A 24,485-nucleotide genomic window follows, 5' to 3' on the forward strand; every position below is an offset into this window, starting at 1 on the left:
GCTGACTGACCATATTTCAAATACTAGGCTTTATGAAAAGTGTGGTTCAATTCGAATTCTAGGGCTATAATGTGAGGAAGGATGAGACGGCTAGGTCAGGTTCTGCGGATGGAGGATGACAGAATGCCAAAGATTGTCCTTTTTGGCCAACCGTCTAGGTAGGGCTAAAAGGAAAGAAGGTCGTCTGCGGTAGGGGTGGCATGGTGTCGTAAAAAAAATTAAGGGAAATGGGAACTTCCTGGGAGGGTGTAAAGAGAGAGGCTCTAGATAGATTAGAGCGGAGGAAGAGCGTTGTAGCTGTGTTGGTCTCAGGTGACTTGGTGCTGGGGTGAATTGTTAGTAGCAGTGGTAAAGTGGATCAAGTCTAGTTTTTGACTGTATCATATCACCGACACACACTATAGCTAAAAATTCATCACTTTTAAGCTCATTGATACTCTAATTCGAATTCTTGAATTGACCTAGATATTTAAAACTGACTTTAAGGCTCTAAAATAACATATTTTTATTTAATGAGTATAGTTAACCAAATCCAACTGACTTGTTACCATTGGTTTTGCTCAGCTTAATTGCAAAGTCACCATACTTGTTATAGCAAATTGATCTTTCAATTATTTATTGATACTAAATAGTTCTTGCTAGTTCCATTTACAGGGACATTTTACTAATACTGAGATTTAGATACCGCTGATTTGAGCCAATCTGATTTTCAGAGAATTTTCTGATTTTTGAAATATTCTATACAAAATTCCGATTGGTTTGCATTAGCAATAGCTAAATCTCGGTGTTAGATTCAATTCTAGTTGCCGAAGAAAAAAAATATTACATACTTGCCTCATTTTAGGTGTTTTAAGAAAGAAAAAATATCATCGTTTAGGGCACAGTTGAAAGTGCATAGTTTGGTCATTCACATGAAAACATCACAACCACATGCAATTTACTTTGATTAGTCCGTGCGATTTATACTCGCACAATCAGTGCTCCTACCACTGGTGGTTTGTGTCACCGTGATTAGGTAACCTCTAATTCTTTCCTTATATATAATATATATATATATATATATATATATATATATATATATATATATATATATATATATATATATATATATATATATATATATTAGGTAACCTCTATTATATATATATTAGGTAAACCTCTATTATATATATATATATATCTATTATATATATATATATATATATATATATATATATATATATATATATATATATATATATATATATATATATATATATATATATATATATATATATATATATATATATATATATTGGTTCGCTCTTTATGTTGCATTGACTAGGTATAATTTTTCTTCTTTTTGATGGTGACTAAAGCATGTGGAGTGTGCATCCCTCAAGGGTGGTGGATAGTGGTTCAAATTTCAAGAATGCCATTGTCTTTGGAGCCAGCGTAATAGTCAGGTATTAAAATTAGATAAATGAGATAGCATAGACCACCAAAATTTGAAACATCTTACCCGTACCTTGGCAATTTGATAAAAACTGCTTTACTGCCTTTATTATGTATAGCAGATTGAACGCGGATGGCCGACTCTTAGTATAGGGTTTTGTATAGGTTTCCTTCCTTTTTTTTTGTTTTTTAATTTTATTTCTGCGTAGTTGAAGCAAGGCCAGACATTTTGAGATTGTTAATCAAGTAGTTCTTAAAAATACATTAAAGAAAAATTTTATTTTATTTTTGCATTACAATACATTTATTCGAAAAAAGCAACTGAGGTAACATCTGCAGTTATCCAACTTTTGAAATCCTGCCTTCAGGGCTGGCCACAAATAGCTTTTTCAGGCACCGATTCCAGCATGTTAGTGGGCAAAACAGTGCTCTTTGCGCAATATTTTTGAAACTAAACATCATGTATACCAATAGTCCACTGCAGTTTATCAATAGTTGCAAGGTTGATCTCAACTTATTATTTAGTTCTTTTATTATTATCATTAAGTTCTTTTATTATTAATTTTCATTTAATAGGAAAATTTTTAATTAAATTTTGAATTATTTCAGTATTAAGTTATAAAGTTCTTTTATAATTAAATGTAATTAGTATGATTGAGTTCTTTTGATTTTCCTGTTGAAGAGAAGGACATGGTTGAGAATTTCTCTTTTTTTTATGATCACGATGAAATTCGGTGACGCTTTTGTAAATCACCACTGAAAACTAGAAATTTTTCAAGCTCAAATCGCTGCCGTTTTCTTAGCAATTCGGTGCTGACTTGGGAAGTTGGTGCCGAAAAAATCTACATGTATCCTGCCCTTTAACTTGACAATTTTAAATCTTTACAAACACAGATGGATAAACATATGGATACAGAATACAACTGGGGGAAAACCATCCCAAAAAGCAGAAAAAAACTCACGCGTAACCAGAACACATCATCTTTGATTCTATTTGAAAGTAATGAGGTCATTACTTTTAGTATCTCATGGAACATTTGACCAGATTTGGAGTCATGGTACAATAGGAAAGTTTTAACCGGGCTAAGGATTCTGTTGGCTTCCTCGCATATTTGGCCTGTCCTTTATTATAACCCTGTGTTTTCATTTCCACATACAAGCATATTAGGAAAACATGTTTGTATATTGTTGCTAAAAATAAGATGTTTAAATAAACTTCGCGTTGCTATAGTAAAATAAACCATATATTGGCACAATTTTAATTCGTTCGTAAGGTGTCCTAACTGAGGCATTACCGTGCCTTATCAACCAAAATTCGTATTATGTTATTTTGCACAACTTGAAGTTTTTGTGATTGTGCCACATTCTGAAGAAAAGCAAATGTTTGTTATTATTTGCAGCAAATTTTACATTTTACTAAAGAATTTTTGCAGTTGTTCATGATTGGAGGTGGGTAATTTCAGGCTAAGTGACACTATATAAAGAAAAAAAACGATCAAAAATGGGGTTTTTAAGGCCAAATGAGAATGCTAAAAAAATACACACAAAGCGAATATTTCGAGAGGACAACCGCGAACAAACTAATATGCCGAAGAAAAAAAAACAACAAAACAGACGTAGAAAGTCAATGTGAAAAAAAAACAACAAAAACCCAATGAACAAAAAACCAGAAATTTAAAAGATAAATAAAATTCAATAAAACCCAAAAATTTTAGGAATTAAAACCAAGTACCTAACAACCATAAAGCGAGTCATTCGCCAATTTCCGCATTTGTTTTGTTGGTTTCTTCTTCAGCATTTTCCTTCATTTTTGATTTTTTTTTTCACGCTGAAGAAGAGATGCGGTTTCCTCTCAAAATATTCGCTTTGTGTGTTTTTTCAGTATTCTCGTTTGGCCTTAAAAAACCCCATTTTTGATCATTTTCTTTATGTTATGGCAGGCCAATATGGTTTAAAAAACTATATAAGTGACACTGGTTTCACCTAGGACAAATAGCCATACCACCAAGACCTAAACTAGACCTTGTGTGTCGAGAAACTCATGACTGTTTGTCAGTCAATCAGCATTCAGATGTTTCTCAGTTCATTCAGTCTTCAGTAAAATTTATGTTTTCTGGCTTAAAATCTTTTGAATTACTGAGTCTAATTTATTAGTACAATGTCTCTATGATAAATATTTTAGGTTTAAAGCCGGAAGCTGGAAATTTGACTTTGAAACGGCTGTAAAATTCTTTTCAATTTGCGACAAATGACAGGATGTTGTCAACCCGTCACGCTTTCCTAGTCCCTTTGGATTAACAGTAGTACCATTCAGCACCCTTCTTATTTCCGTGAAAGACTAGTATGGGCCCTTTATTTGGTCACGATTTAACGTTGACTCAGGCGAAAAGCTATTGTTTTGTAATAAAACAATGTAAAATAGTCGTATAATTTTTAAGAAAAGGTGGCGGGACGTGTTCCTCTTGAGAGGGTTTCTGAAGGCATTTGGATGTGGGAAACTATAGATAGCGAAAGGTGTGTTCTAAAGTGCATTTGAATTTTTTGCTTAATAATTCCTTAGAACTTCTTCAAAAATTTCCTCCTGTGGTTGGTAGCGGCTCATTTACATGTAGGCTAGTATCCTTTATTTTATTTTATGGACCATGTGTATGGAGAATTATTGAGGTCAATGATTGCAGAGCAACGGCAAATTGGAAACCCATTAATAATTATTAATTTTCGACATTGCATTTCATCAGTTGAAGCCGTTTATAGGCAGGAGTTCGTTTGGGGGGGGAATAATTTGAAAAAAATATCATGCAGCCCTTGCCCTTTGAATATCTAGATAGGGGCTCCTCTTGCCCCCCCCCCAACAAAAATGCTGGGGCTATGCCCCTGCTTATAGATAGAGACTAGAGTACGAATATTTGCCGCTCTCATTGACCCATGATTGTCCCCTTAGTAAAGAAAGAACCTTAGCTTATAGTAACCAAAAATTTAAAAACTTGTTTTGAAAAAAAGTCAAGTGAAAAAAGATTCGTAATTTGAAGCTGATTCAAAAGTTGTAACTATCTATTCGATTAATCTTGGTGATAAAAGCTCTGTGTTTATTCCTACCCAAAATCGTTAGGCATCTGAGATGTTTAATGGCTCATTTGAAAGTTACTGCCTCTCTCTATGTACCTCGAGTAAGCTTTGGCTGAATAAGTTTGGCGTAAGGTGCCACATGGTGCCTTCTGAACTGGAAAGACAAGAATGATAAGGGCACCATTTTTATTTCCATGATCAAAAACTTCTAATCAGGGGTTTAAAAATCCCTGTATTGTATTGCTCTTTATTCTAATAAATTGGTTGAACTCTTTGCACAAATTCACAATATAGATTTCCTTTTGTTATGTATAAACTACCTTAAACGCAAGTGGTCGTATTTCTTGTTTCCCTAAAATTTAATCTTATCAAATCTCATCTTTTTCTAGTGCATTTTTAGGCGAAGGCTCCATTTTGTAGTCCTGCTCCTGTTTGTGGTAAATTTCTGTCCGTTCTCTACAGCAAAATAATTGTACATGCTCTCTTTATGCTTACTGTGATTATTAATTTCACTTTAATGTTCATTTCGGGTTTGATACATTCGCTGGTAGTAATTTCTGGTTGTTTTACGTTGGAATTATTAAATGAATTAATTTCTGCTCGTCTTCGATTGTATATGGTTTGGTACTTTTGTTGGAAGTTTTTTTCTTTCTGAAAAATGTTTTTTTTAAATTTGTTTCCTGGTCGTTTTAAATGAGATAGTTTTATTATCGGTCAATATCAAAAATATCCGTACGTTTTTTCGTCAGTTTTTCTACTTAAGTATTAAAATATGTTACATCGCAATTTTAGGATTCACCTTTGTCCAGGGGGTCCAGGGGAATTACATTGGTCTTAGTAAATCTGAACAGATAATTGTCTGTCGGTAGGAACATTTTGATGAAAATATACCGTGGAATTAGCATATTAAAAAAAGACAGGAAAACACCTACCCCCTGAATTTTGAAGAATACCTTTTTTATATCAACACTAAAAAATCTTGGCTTATTGCTCCTGCCGAAATGCTTCCGGCGTCGAGAGTGATGCTACATGGTGCCTCCATTTGGACCGGTCTCCTGCAAGGATGTGGACCTGTCGTTGAAGGCACCTGTCGTGTCCTTCCATCTGGTTGGGGGATCAAAGTCAAAAATCGTTCGCGCGGGAGTGTCGGGGTTCATGCGAAGGAGATGCCCGTACCAGCGTAGTGTTCGTTGGGCGAGTTGGACTGAGAAGGGCGTTTGAGCAGTTAAAACCTTGAGGTTCTCGTTGCTAACAAAATCGTGCAAGCGTAGTCCTTCAATGTGGCGAAGATGTTTTGTTTGGGCTATATTTACGGTACTAAGCACAGACTGAGTGGCTGGCCAAGTTTCGGCTCCGTAAAGAATCACGGATCCCACCGAAGCATTGTATATGCGCATCTTGGTCCTACGGCTGATAGAAGGTTTCCTCCAAAGGGCACTTAGTCTCCCCACTACTGCTGAGGCTTTAGCAATTGAAAAAAAAATTAATTTCGAAAATCCCTTCATTTAAAAATATAAAACACCCTTGCCCCACCTCCTATATTTTGTTGTATTGGTCCCATAGGTCATGTTTGCACATAACTTTGTACCTACAACCAAGTTACCCATGCCACCATACCTCTCTGTGGATATTCTGTTGGCAATCACAGGTAATGATGGAGCTGGGAATGAGGTAGCCCTCCTTGTCCAGGGGGGAAGACCAGAAATTCACATAATTTCTACAATCTGGTATATCTTAAAGAAATATGACACTTCGTACAAAAGGGTAGTGAACTTAGAAAACCACATAAATCGGAAAAATGCTGTTGCCCAAAATATACTTGTTTTTTAAGGTCCTCTTTCACAACTAAATCTTCTGAGGGGTAGGTTGGATCTTAGCCTGGCACTATTTTGCACAGCGACAATTTTAGCATTATGGATCTGTAACACAGGTGTCACTTAAGTTCTTCCCGTTTCAATATGAAATCCAAAACTTTTTCTGACCAAAACTCAAAGTTTTTATAATTTTACTGAAGATTCAATATAACCAATAATTAAAACTATTCACCCAGCCAAATTATGCTATTATGCTTTAATTCCGCCTCTTTGGCCCTAAAAACGCATATTGGACTGGTGAGAATTGAAATTTCGCTGATAACTACTAATGAAGGCCGATTGACCACCTAGTTCAATAATATGCTGTCAACCTAGTGCACAACTCCTCCCTGTAATCCAATGTTGGGCCGATTAATATGTTATCAAAATTCTTTCATGTGCTGACACTCCAGCCAAAACATGAATTTCAGGCAACATTGCTGTCAACTAATTGCTTATAATCATACCACCCTGGCGGGATGTGATAATGAAAATTAACCCTATCTCCCTGTCAACTTGGTTCATACATCATTTCGCAGCAGATAAAAGCTCTCCCTTTGGGTGGCCCAAATGCTGCATTCTTCGCTCGGGTTCTATTTCCTGTAGGATTAATGAAAAATTTCATATGTTACGCTCTATTAGTAATGTTTGAATCCTTTGTTGCAGATTGTTTTATGACGGAAAGTACCCTTGGTGACTAAGAGTCACTACTATTGTTTTCATCGCCCCTGAAGATAATTTGATTTCTTTTAAAAACTTTTTTAAATGGTACTACAGAGCAGGGATGTATCCAGGATTTTGTTGGGGGAATTTTTTCGGGGGGAGGGGAGTACAAATAAATTTAAAAAACGTATAAAAATGTGCTTTTATACATTTTTATTACGTCTGTACGGGTCGTACAAACATTTCGGGAGGGGGGGGGGTTCAAACCTTCTAACCCCTCCTCTAAATACGGCCTTGAGTCAAGCGTAACCGGTAACCAATCATGCCCAGTTTGTATAGCTATCGACTTAGCAATAAAGATGTTAGTACCAGAAATTTTGGATTTTCGAACCATATGAGTATTCCTGTGCCAAAGGATAATTTCAGCACCTGAGGTTTGCCTGCGAAAAAAAACCTAAAACGCTGTCAAAAAATAAAAAAAAGTAATTTGAAGAATTAGTTAAAATAGATTGATCGCTTAATACATAAAGGTACTAATTCCTGGAAGTCTCTGCTTTGATTTTGAATGTTACAATTATAAAAGAACACTTTTAATGTATTTATAATATCTTAGTAAAGCGCTGATTGCGCCCTGACTTTTAGAAAGTATAGGGGAATGGTAGTCCTATCCTTATTTCTGGCATTTTCTGTTCCTTTTAAATTCAATACAAAGCGAGCGGGGATAATACAATGAAAGTAATGGTTCTTCACTTAGGTTTTTAACTTAAAACGAGCAGCAACTGCCATAAACAGGAAAATGTTTCTAATAGTCAGAGTGTCATTTGCGCTTTGCTGAAAACGTTATCAAAATTCTAAATGAACAGAAATTATGAGCATTCCGTACATGAGGCTGTCCCCTCCTCAGCCCCTCCCTGTTTACACTAAAGCTTTATATAAAAAAAACTCATTTAGGAACTCATAAGAAAGGAGAAAAATATACACAAATTAATACAAAAATAAGAAAGGAGAAAAATATTTGAATTTTTTACTCTTTCCTAATTATTTAATAACAATAGTTACTCTTTACTCTTCTTTGAAAAACTTCTTTTTTGAACCGTTTTTTAAATAATATTTTTTCCGTTACCTTGTAAATTGACAATGTGTTTGTATTGGTTTATAGAAGGAATATTTCTAAAGTTTTTTCTTAAGTTTTTCTGCTTAAGAAACCAAGATTTGGCTATTTATATAGGACAAAATTGTGCAACAAAAATTAATAACAACTTTAACTATATTATTTTGGGGGGATTTGGTGAACAATATTATTCAAAGAGATTGAAAATCTGTAGAATTTTGGCCTTCTATAGGTCTGAATCCACGCCGACTCTAATCTCGTTAAAACCTTGAATCCAGACTTACATCGATCGATCATTTCGTCATAAGAACCTTGTCGTGTGCTATTTTGTTTTAGTTGATGTCATATTTAAATAAATGTATTGCGACTTTGTTTAGTAAAAGGATGTCTAAAAGTTTTGATGTTAAAAAACAAAAATTAAAATATGATAACAAGAATAAATGCAACTACAATTGTTTCCTGATTAAGGTTCTCTTGCTTCAGAAATTTTGTATTTAGGAGTCTTCATCGCCTGAAATTTTTAAGCAGATTAGCGTGAAAAAAGAAAATCAAATACTTCACAATAAGAATCCAAACCAGATATTCTTCCAAAATTCATTTTCCTTTACAAACTCCCCTTGATCCCCCAAGTCCAACTTTAAAATATACTAGCCTCCATATCCTCCTCTGCCTAATATTCCATCAAAATTTTAAACGATGCTACAACCCATTAATTACCCGTCCCAAGGTAAGAGGCATATAGAGTCTCTCATTTCAGCTCTAAACCAAATTTTAGCGTCCATTCCCCCTCGACATTCCCTAAAAATTTCAGTTTCATATCCTGAGCCGTTTCCGAGATATTGCATATAGCCTCCTTTGTTAGCTTAATTTACTTAATTTGTCACCTTAATTAATGCAATATAACATTTAGTATCCGTTGGAACAATCCCTTTTCTAATGTTATAAGACCGCTGATTCAGTGCGACTGCGTCATAAACAACAACAAAGAAAAAAAAAGAAAAACAATAACACAAATACAAACAGCAACAAGGAAGAACAAGCAAAAAATAGAAAAGCATGAATCTGTTGCCATCTTTCTCAGAAACAAACGAAAATTCGTGTTCTTAGTTGAAAGCGAAAATAGAAAAGCATGGATTTGTTGCCATCTTTCTCAGAAACAAACGAAAATTCGTATTCTTAGTTGAAAGCGACTGGAAACTTAAAAATAAATTTAGGCTGGCTTGATGATGTAAATATTTATGATGGATGCTTATTTTTGTTCAGGGATCATTATCAAGAAATGGTGATCATATAGAATGGACATCATAGAAAACTTTATTAATGTTACGTATTTGGAATCGCTATGAAAAACATATTCTTTGGATGTATATATTGTTATAAGGAATTTTTCTTTTTTTGAATTTCGATTACTATTAGCACGGGTTCCTCCTTTATTGAGGGCTCGTCAAGCCTAGCTCGACTATTTATATCAGCTTTTTTTACTAGCTTATACTATCCAAAAAGCAGTGGCGCCATTTCAGAAAACCTTAGGGGGGGGGGCAAAAATCGATTTTGGGCCCCCATCCAGCCTTAAAAATTTTAAAATTTTCGAACATGCCTTTAGGTACCGTACTACCTTTGGGGTTCGCATTTTGCAGCTTATTTAGGGACCAAAAACAGTACCAAAATAGAACATTTACTGTATAAATCAGAAACTTACGTACAGTTACTTCAGCAATGGATATCTCCTTTGCTTCATTTTTGCGAAGTCGTCGACAAGCTTCTCAAAATTGAGCTCCTTCACTGCAGCTTTCTCAGAGAATATAAGCAGCAAATGCGAAAGTCGCTCGTTTTCCATCGTTGTCCGGAGGTAGTCCTTCACAAACGTCAACACAGAGAAAAAACGTTCATTTGAGCACGTTCATTTGAATAGGTTTATTGTGCTGAAACTTGGAAGTTACAACAGTCATCTGCTCCAGATGCTCCGAGGCGATGCCAGAAATGCACCGACTTGAGTGAAACTGCATATTCTATTTCTAGCTCCGAACCGCATTTTTGGGGTGGCGGGTGTGGTTTGTGACGGGCTCATCTCCTTTGTTGTACTGCCTACTCGTAACAAGTGCCATATGAGCTCGTAGCTCTTGTTCTGGTTCGTTCAGTAAGATTGGTCGACGAAACAAAATTTAAAATGTGGTAGATTTACTTACAGTCGGTTTGAAAAACGAAGCCAATCGTCGTTGCATCTTTGTTTCTTCTTCTTTCCATTGGGCTTTTATTTTCCTTTTTTTTGCACCACTCGCACCGGATGAACTCATGTTTCAATAATCCGATTTGAACTTGAACACAACTCAACACTGTTTCACGGTTGTTTATTTGATGAAGGGTAACGAGAAACTAAGGGTGACCATAAATTAATTAGGGAGAACGGCAAAAACAGGATACTTTCTTGAAATGCAATAATCGTCGAGTATCTTGAATTTGCTATTTAGTAATAATTCACAGTAGAAATACGGTAAAAAAAAGAGAAAAAAGTAGAACAAGGACGAATAAACAAAGAATTACGTGGTTGAAATTGGGCCCCTCCAGAAATCAGGGGGGGCCATGGCCCCCCCCCCCTGCCCCCCCAAATGGCGCCACTGCCAAAAAGTAGTTCGTTTTTGGATTGCTAACAAAGATAACTACAATACAATGAAAAGGAAATAGTGACCCCCTTAAAATATAGAAAAATGTGTTTTTGGGGGAAAACTATATCTTTTGTATGTCAAAAGAGCAGAGTTTCTTGCCCTCTTTTCTCCAGACCTTTGATTCGTTCTCGCGAAACATAGAGACTTCCTTCCCCTTTCAAAATGTTCGTGTGTTTCTTCTGAAAGTGTAATTTGGAACTCTAATGAGTCTCAAGATCTTTTCAATTCAATTTGGTTTATTTAAAATTAATGCTATTGACCTTATGAATAAAAAACAGATGAACCTCTTCGTTTCGATCCGTTTTTTTTTTTTTTTTTTTTTTTTTTTTTTTTTTTTTTTTTTTTTTTTTTTTTTTTTTTTTTTTTAAGAGTAGATATGTTGCGCTTTAATTTATTTTGGATAGACTCTATATTTTATATAAATAACAGCTTACCCGTTGCGTGTTGCTGCAATCTTAAAAAAAACAAGAAACCCCATCTTCCTAGAAGACTCTCCTGTGGAAAATCCCCCTATAAGGAAAATCCTTCTTAAAAATTCTCCCCCGTGGAAAATTCCCCCTTCCCCGCACAAAATTCTTCCGCGTATTAATAACACCGGCATTTTAAATTCCCTTCCCGGAAAATTTTCCTCCCTCCGAGGGAACAATCTCCCTAAAATCTCTCCTTCATTAGGGAATTGAGTCCACAAAACAAAACAAAACAAAACGAAAAGCATCGCGATAATGTACTGAATTGGTAAACACAAACCTATGTTTTCCAGAATGGAGTTAATTCCAGATTGGATAAAGTTGTCTTTTACCATACATTTATACAAAATATCTTACCAATTTTTTGTGATTCCACAAGCAAAGAGAACTTGAGAGAGAAAACATGGGGACAGTTTGAATAAAACAATGAAAAACAAACAAAAAACAACATTAAATCATAAAATCCGAATATTTCGACTTCACGTCGGGGAGCCTTTATCATGGCAAAAAGTAAAGCTAATTTAAATGCATCATATAAAGAAAAAGAAAAAAAACAAAACAAAAAACACACAAACACACACACACACACAAACAACAAACAAATATATAAAACTCACATCTTAATAACCTGCGAAATCCAGCAATCACTGTAAATAGCCTGAATAAGCACACAGAAATGACAAAAGATTGTCTTTGGTACACCTGTTCCGTATGATTTAAGTTCAGAGATTGCAAAATCTTGCAAAATTCGAATACTATATTTATTTGGAAGAATTTATATTAGCCTCGGGTCACCACCCTTAATTAAAATATGGAAATCCCCCCTCCACAGTGGAAAATTTTCCCTACTTGTAAAACAACGAAAGTATTTGAAAAATAATGTTAGATACTCAATTCAGAGAATTTACTAAAAAAGAAATTTTATAATTTTGGAAGTGTGGTTGATGACGGAATTCATAATTTCTTTAATTGAATATCCAGAAAATGCAAAAATTTGACAGGGGAAAACTGTCAATTATTTGGTATTGAGGTGTTTTAAAACCTTTGCGTGAGTGTACTTAACGACTTATTAAAGTTTCTTGGCAATCAGATGAATTGAACAATGTAGCAACGCATAAAAGATACACAGACAGACGTTCAGACAGACACTCATACAGTATCCATATATATATATATATATATATATATACATATATATATATATATATATATATATATATATATATATATATATATATATATATATATATATATATATATATATCATGAAAAGAGAAATCACCAATGCTACAGCACAAACACAAAAAAAAAAAAAAAAAAAAAAAAAAAAAAAAAAAAAAAAAAAAAAAAAAAAAAAAAAAAAAAAAAAAAAAAAAAAAAAAAAAAAAAAAAGAGACAGAAGGAGAAAAGGAAGACTGTTTTCCTAAATTAGTGATTAATATAGACCAGCACTTGAATGAATATATATACATTCTATATATATATATATATATATATATATATATATAGTGAAAAAAAAGAATTCTAACGCAATTGTAATTCTATAGAGCTGCTAAGTGGTGGTTTAAAATTAGAAATTGGGCTCGCTTCGTGGAAATGAAATGAAAATCATGTAGTTTGAGGTTTTGGTAATGGCCGTTTCGCGCCTTGGACAAATTTGACCTTGCCTGTCCCAGGAATTTTGTTTCAAGAAGTAGCAAATGACTAACGTAATCTCATTTAAAATATCTTTGCCTAGACCTCAAAACGGGTTTGTTTTAGGGAATGTCTTTTAGCATTGGATGTTCGTAGCAGTATTCCAAGTGGTTACTATTCCGCTTTAATTTAACTCCTGTTAATTCGAATATGTCATTTTACTTCCATTTTTTTTTTTTTTTTTTTTAGTCGGGATCCACTGACTGACATTTTGAAAGCAGACACAGTTAGAATCATCTGCTCCAAAAAGCAGCTTAAGTTAATTTCTAGCATTTTGAGAAGTGTTTTCCTTTTAAAAGTGAACCCGGAATTCAAATCCCCTTTTTTGGAAGGAGGCTTGGCTCCTACTGAGTTAAAAATCTTTTTATGGCGATAGTCCCATGTCCTATCGAGACCTTTTTATTTCCAAAGAAAAGCTTTGCCATTTATTTTGATGTTGCCAAAATGGAACGATGATTTTCGAAGTATTACTAATGGAAAATTAGGATTAAAGCCCAGTTTAATCATTCCTTATTTATTCATTTTGTTTTATCCGAATAAGACGAGGATTGTTGTTCATTGCTTTAAGCTTTCTTCGAAGTACCTCTGAACACTCCAGGTTCTTACAAGTTTTTCAAATACATACTCCTCTTTTACGTCGATCTAGCTTTGATTTGATATCAAAACACACTCTTGCTCAAAATCATTGATTATCTAAAATCTAAACAGCTAATTTCTTTTTTTTTTCAGATAATCCCCTGTCTTGTGATTGTCAGATTCGTGATTTTGTTGAATGGCTCCAAGAAAACGACATAGACGTCGACGGGGGTACTGCAGTCTGTGCAACACCCCCAGAGTTAGAGAATGCCCACTTAAGTGAGTTAAAGGCAGATATGCTAACATGTACCTCCGAAGAATTTTCTTCCGAGTACGACTCATATGAGCCAATCATATCATCTACCGGTGTTCTTCGTTTTGTTAATTTGACTCAAGATGGTGCAGGCATATTGGTTGAGTGGGATGTCCAAACAATTAATGATGTTTTCAGTTGCGATTTGCTTTTTATATATTCTGTTGACGATACCCACGAGACACTTATAGAGCAGCTACCTCTCTCTTGCGACTCAACTAAGCTTGAGATGAGCTCAAAGTTGAAGTTAATGCTTCTTGCTGGTGCAATATTGGAAACTAATTCCACCTATAGACTTTGTTTAGTGCTACTTGAGCACCATAGCGGTGATAACGCAGCACTTCTGCCATCTTGTACAGACAATTTTGTGTATACGGGCTCAAGGGTAGAAACTGAAGGAAAGTTAGCATTTATAGTTGACTCTAACGAAGAATATGAAAGCTATTCAGTTGAACCAAGGGCTGAGCTTACTGCATTTCATGCAAATGTTACAGAAATTGATACAATATCAATATTTATGAGAATCTCAACCCCAGATTGTTTAGTATACTTGGGTATCTTTGAGTATGAAAAAATTGTTCTGTATAAAATTCTGAACTGTAGTGTGCAAAGCATAACGTTTCGTAACATACCAACTGGCTACTTTGATTATGAAGTTTGTACGACGTTCGAAAATCAAATTGACTACTCGTCAAAATCATCCTTTCAACAGTGTGTTATAACTAAATCTCCTTGGTCCGTTTCTATTGAAAATATTGTTTTACTTGTTGCAATTGGTTTTTTCTTTATGTTGATATCAATTTTAATTTTAATATTTGTTTACTTTTTATCTCGTAAAATATTTTTCCCTTTAAAACCTGCTCTGGTGCCAAACCGTAAATCACCGAGTCGAAGTATTCTTTACCCTTCAATGGCTGATAATGATGGGTCCTATATTGACGATTTAAGACAGCCGAGGCCTTTCGAAATAAGTGCAACGCTGATTCAGATATAAAAAAAAAATAATAATTTATATTTTTATCTGAATGCATGGGTGTTTCTGGCTATGAAAAGCCCTTAAACTTGCACCTGTATATCGCATTGGCTATATTTAAGTCCTCAACAAAATGTACGTATATGCTATTTTTGTGCTAAATGTCATACATAAGTGCTATATATTTATTATCACGTTCATATTCCTTTCTTTGTAAGTAAAGCTAAAAAACACAGGGAGGCTCTGTGCTGTGATAAAATAATTTTAAAGGTGATTTTTTTATATCACCTGGTTATATTATTATATCACTTTTGGCGAATAGCGGCCTTATAAACCGACTTTATAAGCTCAAGAGGCCTGTTAGATGGATCCAGTCTGTTTCCCCACGTTCCATTGATTCTTGAGATACTTTCAGGTTAAAAAAAACGTGTTATATCTTTTTTTACACTTTTACAAGTAGGTAAAAGTTGGGTTTTTAACAAAAATACTTGTTTTTCCGTCTCTTGGGAGTATGGGGAAAGCTCTGAACAAATAGCGCATCAGTCTCAACAGTCGAAGTTCCTAAAGGCATTTATTTTGAATCATGTAACAATATTTGAACTGCCACAGCCAATCTATTTATTATTTACAACGCCATCTGAGTTGCTAAAAATTTGGGATAGGTAGTGTTTTAACTGTTTCTATTTTTTTTTTTTTAACTGGATCTAACTGCTATTAATCACTTGTAAAAATCAACGCTAACAGATGAGGAGTTGACAGCGGGATAAATATTTAAAATTTTTGTAGCAGGAATCATAAATTAGAGGCAATTTTCATTAATTATATGCAGCCGAGTAAGGGAAAGGCTGAACACAGCAAATTAAGGTGGTATGAGGTTGTTAGGTACTACATAAATTATTTTGGGATATTTTGAGGGTTGAAAAAATCTGATGCTTTAAGCAGACTTTTGGAAAAGGAATTTTGCTGAGTGTCAGTCTCTGATAGCTGAACTTTGAGACGAGTTTTTAGCAGTAGCGGTAATAGATAACGATTTAGAACTCGTGCTGGATCCTCTAGAATTACATATTAGTCTCTGCATTAATTTTTGTCTTCTTAAGCCAAACTAGACCTGGAAACAGAAATTTAAGAGAAAGTCCATTAAAAACTCAAGGAGTGGGCTGAGAGAGAGTTTCGTTGAGAGAGTATTGGCATTTCACTTGAGAAATTTGTGAGATGATTATATTTGAAATAAAAATTGGAGTATTCTAATCTTGTAGTTACAACCGAAGCGAAAAAAAAACAATAAATGTAGGTAGGTAGGAGGGAGGGGTGGAGTTGGTTTATATATACCATTTGAAATTCTCTTTTAATGATAATTTTTGATAATAGAGAAAGCCTCATCCATATTTAACATTAATAATCCGGTTGTTCGGTTGTGATGATTTAGAAGTGTCAAGTGAGAAATCAGTTGATTTTAAATGGCAAAATATGACTATGATTATTTTATGCTTTGTCATAACGATCTATACAGGGAAATATGACGCACAAAATTACATATTTCAAGTTTTTTTTTCAATTTCATTAACAGACATTGATGTAGAACACTAATTATCCTATAACGTTCTTGTTTGCTGAATTTTTTTTTTCGTTTTGACAAAGAACTAATAATAATGGCAAATGAATGGCAAAACTTATTATTTACCTAAATTTAACTAATATTTTGTAAAGTAAGAAAGGTTGATGGAGTAATACCTGGTTTTCAGAGGCTAAAAGACCTTTAGTTCTTGACGCAATATTAGACAGTTGGTTTTCACATTTGTGAAATCGCAAATTAACATTCTTTGCATTTCAAAGCTAAAATAGGCGTTCAGTTCCCTTAGCCTTCTGTCGGTCACCAAATTAAATCACTATAGTGATACATTTCCGCAGTTATGAAAGAATATAATACGCTCTTATTCTGGTACCCCTTTTGATTTTTTCGTATTTAAGTCGTAATGCGTCTAATTATTCTCAAAATAACCTTGCAAGTCCAAACGTTTATTTCTTAAAGCATTTTTAAGGTATTTTACGGAGATTCCTGGAAGCGATAACCAATCTCAATGAGCGTGAAAATTTATATTTTCATAAATTGAATTGGTTCTTTAAAATAATCACTTTAAATTTTAATGTCCAGCTCGGAAAGGAATGTCCGCCACCACCCCTTCCCCCACTCCCTACAGTGACTATAAATGTGGTCAGGTATAAAAATACGCGGGATTGCAAGCCTTTTTTAACACTGCCAAATATTTTATTTATGGCCAAAGTCACTATCTATTGACTTCAATGATATTGTACATAGTTTAAATATTATCTTTATTAATATTAAGCTTCAATTTTAAAGGCTTTCAGAAACTTCGATTTTTTAGTGTCTTAAAAATGAATTTACTGTATAATTGGATTGTGGATGCTAGTCAGAAAGGTCTTTGACTTGACCTTGTTATATTTTTGGATTTTTGATTGTTATTTTTGTCAATAGAAATGTTTCTGGAGTAGACTTTTCGTTATTCTACCTTAAAGTTTTATAACGTCATATGACCGATGTCATATGCCTCATATGACGTTGATTGACGATGGTGATTCATTATCATGTAAAATATTTTTGGCATTTTCGTACTATTCTTCAGATATTGCTTATATAGAACGTTAGTGTACTTACTTTGTGTTTTGTTCTGTATTTAAGAATGTATAGTATGTCTGCTAGAAATACGAAGTTTGATGTTTTAATTTTCTTTCGCCATTTAGCTATAAGCTTTTTCCACTTACCTAATTCAACAAATATTGCAAGTTGTTTGAGCTTAAGATCTTTCCCAAATTTACTTATACCATGCTATAGTACCTTCAAATATGAAAGGGATAATGATTCTTGGAAAGATCAATTAGTTATTCATGCAAAAAATACAAAATAAAACATTCACGGGAAAAATACAAAATAATACATACAAGTGTCAATTATACAAGTTACAAATAATAACAAGACTTATTTGGTAAAGTTCTAGTTCAGCTACTTTTTGCTATCTTTGAAAGGATTTAGGTTAGGAAAATGAAACTTTTAGGAATGGGTTCACGGACTAAAGTTTGTCCCGTGAAGGTATTTTGAAGTACATACCTCCACTCTTTCTCCACCTAGAGGGTGCTGACCTTTGGAAATCTTTGGGTTAGAAGAGTGAAACTTTGCAAAATAGATTCTTTGCTTTAATGAAGTGCAAGAAAACTGTTTTCAGCTTCACAACTTTACTCAAACTTATTTATGAGGTTACAAAGATCTGCAAATAGATTTCCTAAGTTTAAAAAAACATTGTTATGGCAGTTGTTTTGTCAAAATTCCAATAGGTATAAGACCTGTCAAGTGGGCAAATTTCTAAGACTCAGAAATCACAAGGCGGTTAACATGAAGCTTCCCAAGGTATGTTTTCGGCCCAGGATTCATTACTGACAGTTTTATTTTCCTAACCTAACCCCTTTCCGAGATAGTAAAAGGTAAATAAACTAGAATTTTATCCACTTACATAAATTAAGTCGTCTTTTTTATATTTAAATAAATAAAAAAAATAAGCAGAAAAGCATAGTTCTATTTAAGAATCAAAGACACTAATAAAAAGCTAGGTTGCGAACCTTTTTCAACAAAAAAGCCTTTCACAATTAAAATAAAAAACGCACAGGCATTTAGGTCAGTTTTAAAAGTTTTCCCGGTCGAAAGTGCTTTTTTGCATCTTTCTTTGGGCAGGGACTTACATATTAGTTAAATGTATTTGATTTTATAAATAAAATGAACTGAAATGATTGATGAACATTCCTGAATTGTTCAAGAATACCCCCACTTAAAAATTCCATATGTAATTAAGCATAAATACTAAAATGGGAATATGTGGAGAGAGGGTGTAACACCAACCCCTTTCTTAAACCTGAATTCAATTATTGCCCATAGAATATACGAGCAAAAAATACTAAAGAATAAGAAACTTTGAATGCTGTTGTATATACCCTCGGTTTCTCTGAAATAGTAGCCCCCTCACCTAATTAAAGTATATTTATCTTCCGAGGGTTCTGAAATATGGTTTATACAAGTATGCTAATTTCTAAGAATCTATTATGGATTTTAGTAGTATCTTTAGGTTCGAAAAAACTTATCTTTGACAATTTTGAACCGTTATTTAATTTTGTAGATTCAATCAAGTATACAATGTTGCGCTCACACTTCTTGTTCATTGTATGCAAAACGTTCGTGGCATTATACTGATTCTGTGCTTCCTCTTTTTTTATTTATATGGCACTAGTGTACATGTGATAAGAGTCGTTTTTGTTGTAATTCCGTCGTTTTTGAGTTTTTCTATTAATAAAGAGACTATTCGAATTTTTTTATATTTTGTTTTAACTGAAATAGACTTAAATCTCTAGCCATGCAAACTCAAATTCACATAACCAAAACATCTTAGGCAGCCATAGATTGAGCTAAAATTATTAAGCGTATTTAAGAGTTGCACTTTTCTATAATTCCACCGTTTTCTTTAGTTTTTCTGTTGCTAGACTACACGAATTTTGTTTCATTTCTATTTTAACTGGTTCATATTACAGTGCCATCTTTATATAAGATTTGATCTTAAAATGGACATTCAATAACCCAATTTTCCTCTTCGAAGTTATGTGTCAAAAGAACAAGTATATTAGTTACTCCAGTTGGAGGGGGGAAGGGGGAACAAAAAAAATTCTTACATTTTCATTGTATATGTTGAAAATACTCCCCCCGTCTAGTTTCTGAAAACGACGTTATGAAAGCAGTCGTAAGTTTCAAGCGAATGGACGGAGAAACCTTTGGACCTTTTTTGGGGAAGGGAACCAACTTTTTTTCTCGCATAGTTTCTTGAGCATTGTCGTCCTCTTAACACAAGAACTTGTTGATATAATTGGTATAAACTCTCATAACACCTAGCAATCTAAGTTGAAAGAGCAGTTACCCCAAACTTCATTTTAGACAGTCAAGCATTTGCTATTAGAGTATTAGAAGAATACTCAGTGATTGCAAATTTCTGATTTGCAATGCTCTACATTGATGCTACAATCTACATTCGTAGAACATTGAAATTGAAAAGTCAAACTTTAGGATGTGACAGGACCATGCCTATTATAAATTCTCATTAAAATTGGGATTTTAATTAAAAACAGCTTTTTTAGTATGTTCATTGAAAAAATTTAAAAACAAAATGAATTTCCGTGAATTGACAACCCTAGTGGCATCCTTCATCCCATGCAGAGGGTAATCTGTATTCTTTTTAACATTTAAAGTAACTTTAGTTTAAGGTTCAAACTAAAACTTTAGTATTTAATATTATATTCAGAACTATTGTAAATATCCAATACTTGCCTTAACAAATATATTTGTTAATGTGTCAATGAGGAATTTAAAGGTTAAGACTCTAATCAACCTGACAGTCAAGATCATTCATCAAACAGGTTCCAAGTTATCTTTTGTCTCTCCAAATATAGGAAGTCTGTTCAAAAGGTATTGCAATTTTTTTTAATACTTAATTGTTTATTTATGTCTATTTTGCCTCCTAAGTAATACACAACATATATTTTACACTAGTGCCAACTTTTTTTTACAATCCTCAAAGCACTTCAGAAATTATTTTTTTGTGGATGCCGTTCAGGTACTTGTTCGATGCCATCTTTATCTCATCAATCGTAGCGTAGAGTCGTCCATTAATATGTCTTTTCAATTTTGGGAGCAGAAAAATGACAAGAGGACTCTTTTGGGGAATACAGTGGCTGTATTATTCGTGTGTGTGTTTGTGCTTTTTTTTATATAACAATCAGCATAAAAGCAGCTATGAGTGAGCAGAAACGTTAACAAGGTGCATAACTAGCAGGTAATAATCCTTACTGATATTCCTACCTGCGGTGAGAACTCATGATGCACGAAGTCCGTTCTATCGAATGAAACAGTCAGCATAATTTTCACATTTGAGCGAGCTTAGCACACTTTTATGGGTCTTGGATCATCCAGCCGCTCCAATTACGATGACTGATCCTTGATTTCCATGTCTTAGCCATAAATCCATGTTCTCTCACCAGTTATGGTCCTCTTGGGCGAATTTGGCTTGTCACGGACACAGTACAACAGTTCCGCAGCAGTGTTGATGCGATGCTGGTTGCGGTCAAAATTGATTAATGTTGATACGAATTTGACGGCAAGTGTCTTGTACCCAAATCATCGATAAAAATCAAGTGTCAAGTGCCAATCAATATGCTTAAATCCTGAGCAGCTTTTCTAACGGTTATTCAATGATCACCGTTAGTTTAAACTATTTTTTTTCATTAATGTTTTTGTAGTTTGGTGACATGCTCGGGCGTCCAGCACTACCTCAGTACCTCCCTCTTTACGCTAAAGTTCGAAATTTGTACCAGTTCTTTAAGAATGACCCCTGAAACACAAAGGGCGTTTAATTAGAATAAATAGCTCCTTTGAAATTACTATAAATACTTAAGCGTAAAGAGCAAGGTACTGAGGAGGGGACGAACCATCTCATATACGTAATAATTTCTGTTCGGTTCAAGTTTAATGTTGCTCCTTACTTTCGGTTGAAATTTTTTTTTTATTTAATTTCTCTTTGTTTTTTAAATAATACTGGAAAATCCAGCAATTAAGTCGTAGACATTAGGTTAGGGACAAAAATGAGCGTGGGAGGGGGCCTAGTTGCCCTCCAGTTTTTGGTCACTTTAAAGGGACACTAGAACTTTTAGTTTCAGCCAGAGTGATCCCTCTTGCCACATTCTAGGACCATTGGTTCGATACGATCACCCCTGGGAAAAAAAAACACAAAAAAAAACAAACAAATAAACACGCATCTGCAATCTTTCTTCTGGCAAAAAATACAAAATACCACATTTTTGCAGACAGGAGCTTCAAACCTCTACAGTAAGGTTCTCTGATACGCTGAATCTGATCTTGTGATTTCCATTAAGATTCTATGACTTTTAGTGGGTGTTTCGCCTTGCTTTTGAAAATGAGGTAAATTTTGTCAGCCTCGTAACTTGTGATGGGTAAGATCAAACTTGATGAAACTTATATATTTAATATCAGCATAAAAATTCAATTCCTTTCATGTATATTTTGGTATCAAAATTTCGTTTTAAGAGTTTCGGTTACTATTGAGCCGGGTCGCTCCTTACTACAGTTCGTTACCACGAACTGTTTTGGGTATAAATTCGAGGTCTGTTCAAAAAGTATCGGGAATTTTGAATTTATGTGGGTTACACACACGAATTTCTGTGGAAAACTCGTAAATTTACAAATCGTAAATTGAAACGAATTTTTGATACCAATATATACATGAAAGGAATTGAATTTTTATGGTGATATTAAATATATAAGTTTCATCAAGTTTGATCTTATCCATCACAAATTACGTAAATTTACAAATCGTAAATTGAAACGAATTTTTAATACCAATATATACATAAAAGGAATTGAATTTTTATGGTGATATTAAATATATAAGTTTCATCAAGTTTGATCTTATCCATCACAAATTACGAGGCTTACAAAATTTACCTCAGTTCCGAAAACAAGGCGAAACACCCCCTAAAAGTCATAGAATCTTAATAAATGTACTCTATTTCTCTCTCTCTCCCTCTCTCTCTTTTTTTCTCTCTCTCTCTCTCTCTCTCTGTGTCCCGCTGTCTTTTGTTTTGTTTTTTTACTTTTTTTTGAGTAAGTGCTTGAAATGATATGCGTTTAAATGTTTAATTCTTAACTATTTTGTTTTGTTTTATGGCCCCCCTCCTTTAAAGGTCAAGGAGTCTTTGTGAGGATTAGTGATTTTATAGCATAAGCGCAAGTTTAGTGTTCCATAACTTTCCGTTTCCACATTATATATATATCTATCTATATAAAAATAAGTTGTCTGTGTGTGGATCTGTGGATGGATCAGGTGACGTCACCTGAAAAAACTGGATCAGGTGACAAAACTGAAAACTGAAAAAAACTAAAAAAAGGCAAAAACTACAAAAAAAACTAAAAACTAATAAAAAAAATAAAAAAGCTAAAAAACTAAAAAAACTAAAAAAAGGCAAAAACTACAAAAAAAACTAAAAACTAATAAAAAAGCTAAAAAACTAAAAAAACTAAAAAAAGGCAAAAACTACAAAAAAAACTAAAAACTAATAAAAAAAATAAAAAAGCTAAAAAACTAAAAAAACTAAAAAAACTAAAAAAAGGTAAAAAACTAAAAAAACTAAAAACTAAAAAAACTAAAAAAAGGAAAAAACTGAAAAATAAGCTAAAATAAAGGTAAAAACCAATAAAAAACTAAAAAAAAAACTGAAAAAACTAAAAAAAGGCAAAAACTACAAAAAAAACTAAAAACTAATAAAAAAAGTAAAAAAGCTAAAAAACTAAAAAAACTAAAAAAACTAAAAAAAGGTAAAAAACTAAAAAAAATAAAAAATAAAAAAAAATAAAAAAAGGAAAAAACTGAAAAATAAGCTAAAATAAAGGTAAAAACCAATAAAAAACTAAAAAGAAAAAAAGGAAAAAACTAAAAAAAATTTTCATCTAAAAAACTAAAAAAAACTAAAAAAGGTAAAAACTAAAAGAACTAAAAAAGAAAAAAATAAATGACGACACTCAAAGAGAAAGCGACCAGGACAAAAGGAATGTTCGATTAGCAATCAACAAAGCACCGGGACACAGGGAGTATAAATGACGACCAGGACATAAGTAAAAAAAAACTAACAAAACTAAAAAGAAGGTAAAAACTACAAAAAAACTAAAAAGAAAAAAAACTAAAAAAAGGCAAAAACTACAAAAAAAACTAAAAACTAATAAAAAAGCTAAAAAACTAAAAAAAACTAAAAAAAGGCAAAAACTACAAAAAAAACTAAAAACTAATAAAAAAAATAAAAAAGCTAAAAAACTAAAAAAACTAAAAAAACTAAAAAAAGGTAAAAAACTAAAAAAACTAAAAAAAAGGAAAAAACTGAAAAATAAGCTAAAATAAAGGTAAAAACCAATAAAAAACTAAAAAAAGGCAAAAACTACAAAAAAAACTAAAAACTAATAAAAAAAGTAAAAAAGCTAAAAAACTAAAAAAACTAAAAAAACTAAAAAAAGGTAAAAAACTAAAAAAAATAAAAAATAAAAAAAAACTAAAAAAAAGGAAAAAACTGAAAAATAAGCTAAAATAAAGGTAAAAACCAATAAAAAACTAAAAAGAAAAAAAGGAAAAAACTAAAAAAAATTTTCATCTAAAAAACTAAAAAAAACTAAAAAAGGTAAAAACTAAAAGAACTAAAAAATAAAAAAATAAATGACGACACTCAAAGAGAAAGCGACCAGGACAAAAGGAATGTTCGATTAGCAATCAACAAAGCACCGGGACACAGGGAGTATAAATGACGACCAGGACATAAGTAAAAAAAAAAACTAACAAAACTAAAAAGAAGGTAAAAACTACAAAAAAAAGAAAAAAAACTAAAAACTAATAAAAAAACTAAAAAATCTAAAAATCTAAATAAACTAAAAAAGAAAAAAAAAGGAAAAAAATAAAGGAGAAAAACAAAACTAAAAAACGAATGTATATACAGACCGGGAAACCAGGATACAAATGACGACCGGGACACAGGGAATATAAATGACGACCGGGACACAGGGACAC

General features: G+C 33.0%; 1 protein-coding gene and 1 long non-coding RNA gene across 2 annotated transcripts in view; both read left to right on the top strand.

The window, feature by feature from the left end:
- LOC136035446 (leucine-rich repeats and immunoglobulin-like domains protein 2) overlaps window positions 1-19,183 on the top strand; it is a 42,175-nt gene extending 22,992 nt beyond the window's left edge. The window contains exon 4 of the mRNA XM_065717253.1: window positions 13,682-19,183. Coding sequence (XP_065573325.1) covers window positions 13,682-14,835 — 1,154 coding nt within the window. The 3' untranslated portion in view covers window positions 14,836-19,183. The remainder of the gene's footprint in view (window positions 1-13,681) is intronic.
- The window catches only part of LOC136035449 (uncharacterized), a 91,718-nt gene extending 67,580 nt beyond the window's left edge, over window positions 1-24,138 (top strand). Inside the window, exon 2 of the long non-coding RNA XR_010619425.1 lies at window positions 23,831-24,138. This is a non-coding gene — a long non-coding RNA (uncharacterized LOC136035449). The remainder of the gene's footprint in view (window positions 1-23,830) is intronic.
- Window positions 24,139-24,485: the final 347 nt, after the last annotated feature.

Source organism: Artemia franciscana, chromosome 14 (assembly GCF_032884065.1).
Source record: "Artemia franciscana chromosome 14, ASM3288406v1, whole genome shotgun sequence".
NCBI classification, from domain to species: domain Eukaryota; kingdom Metazoa; phylum Arthropoda; class Branchiopoda; order Anostraca; family Artemiidae; genus Artemia; species Artemia franciscana.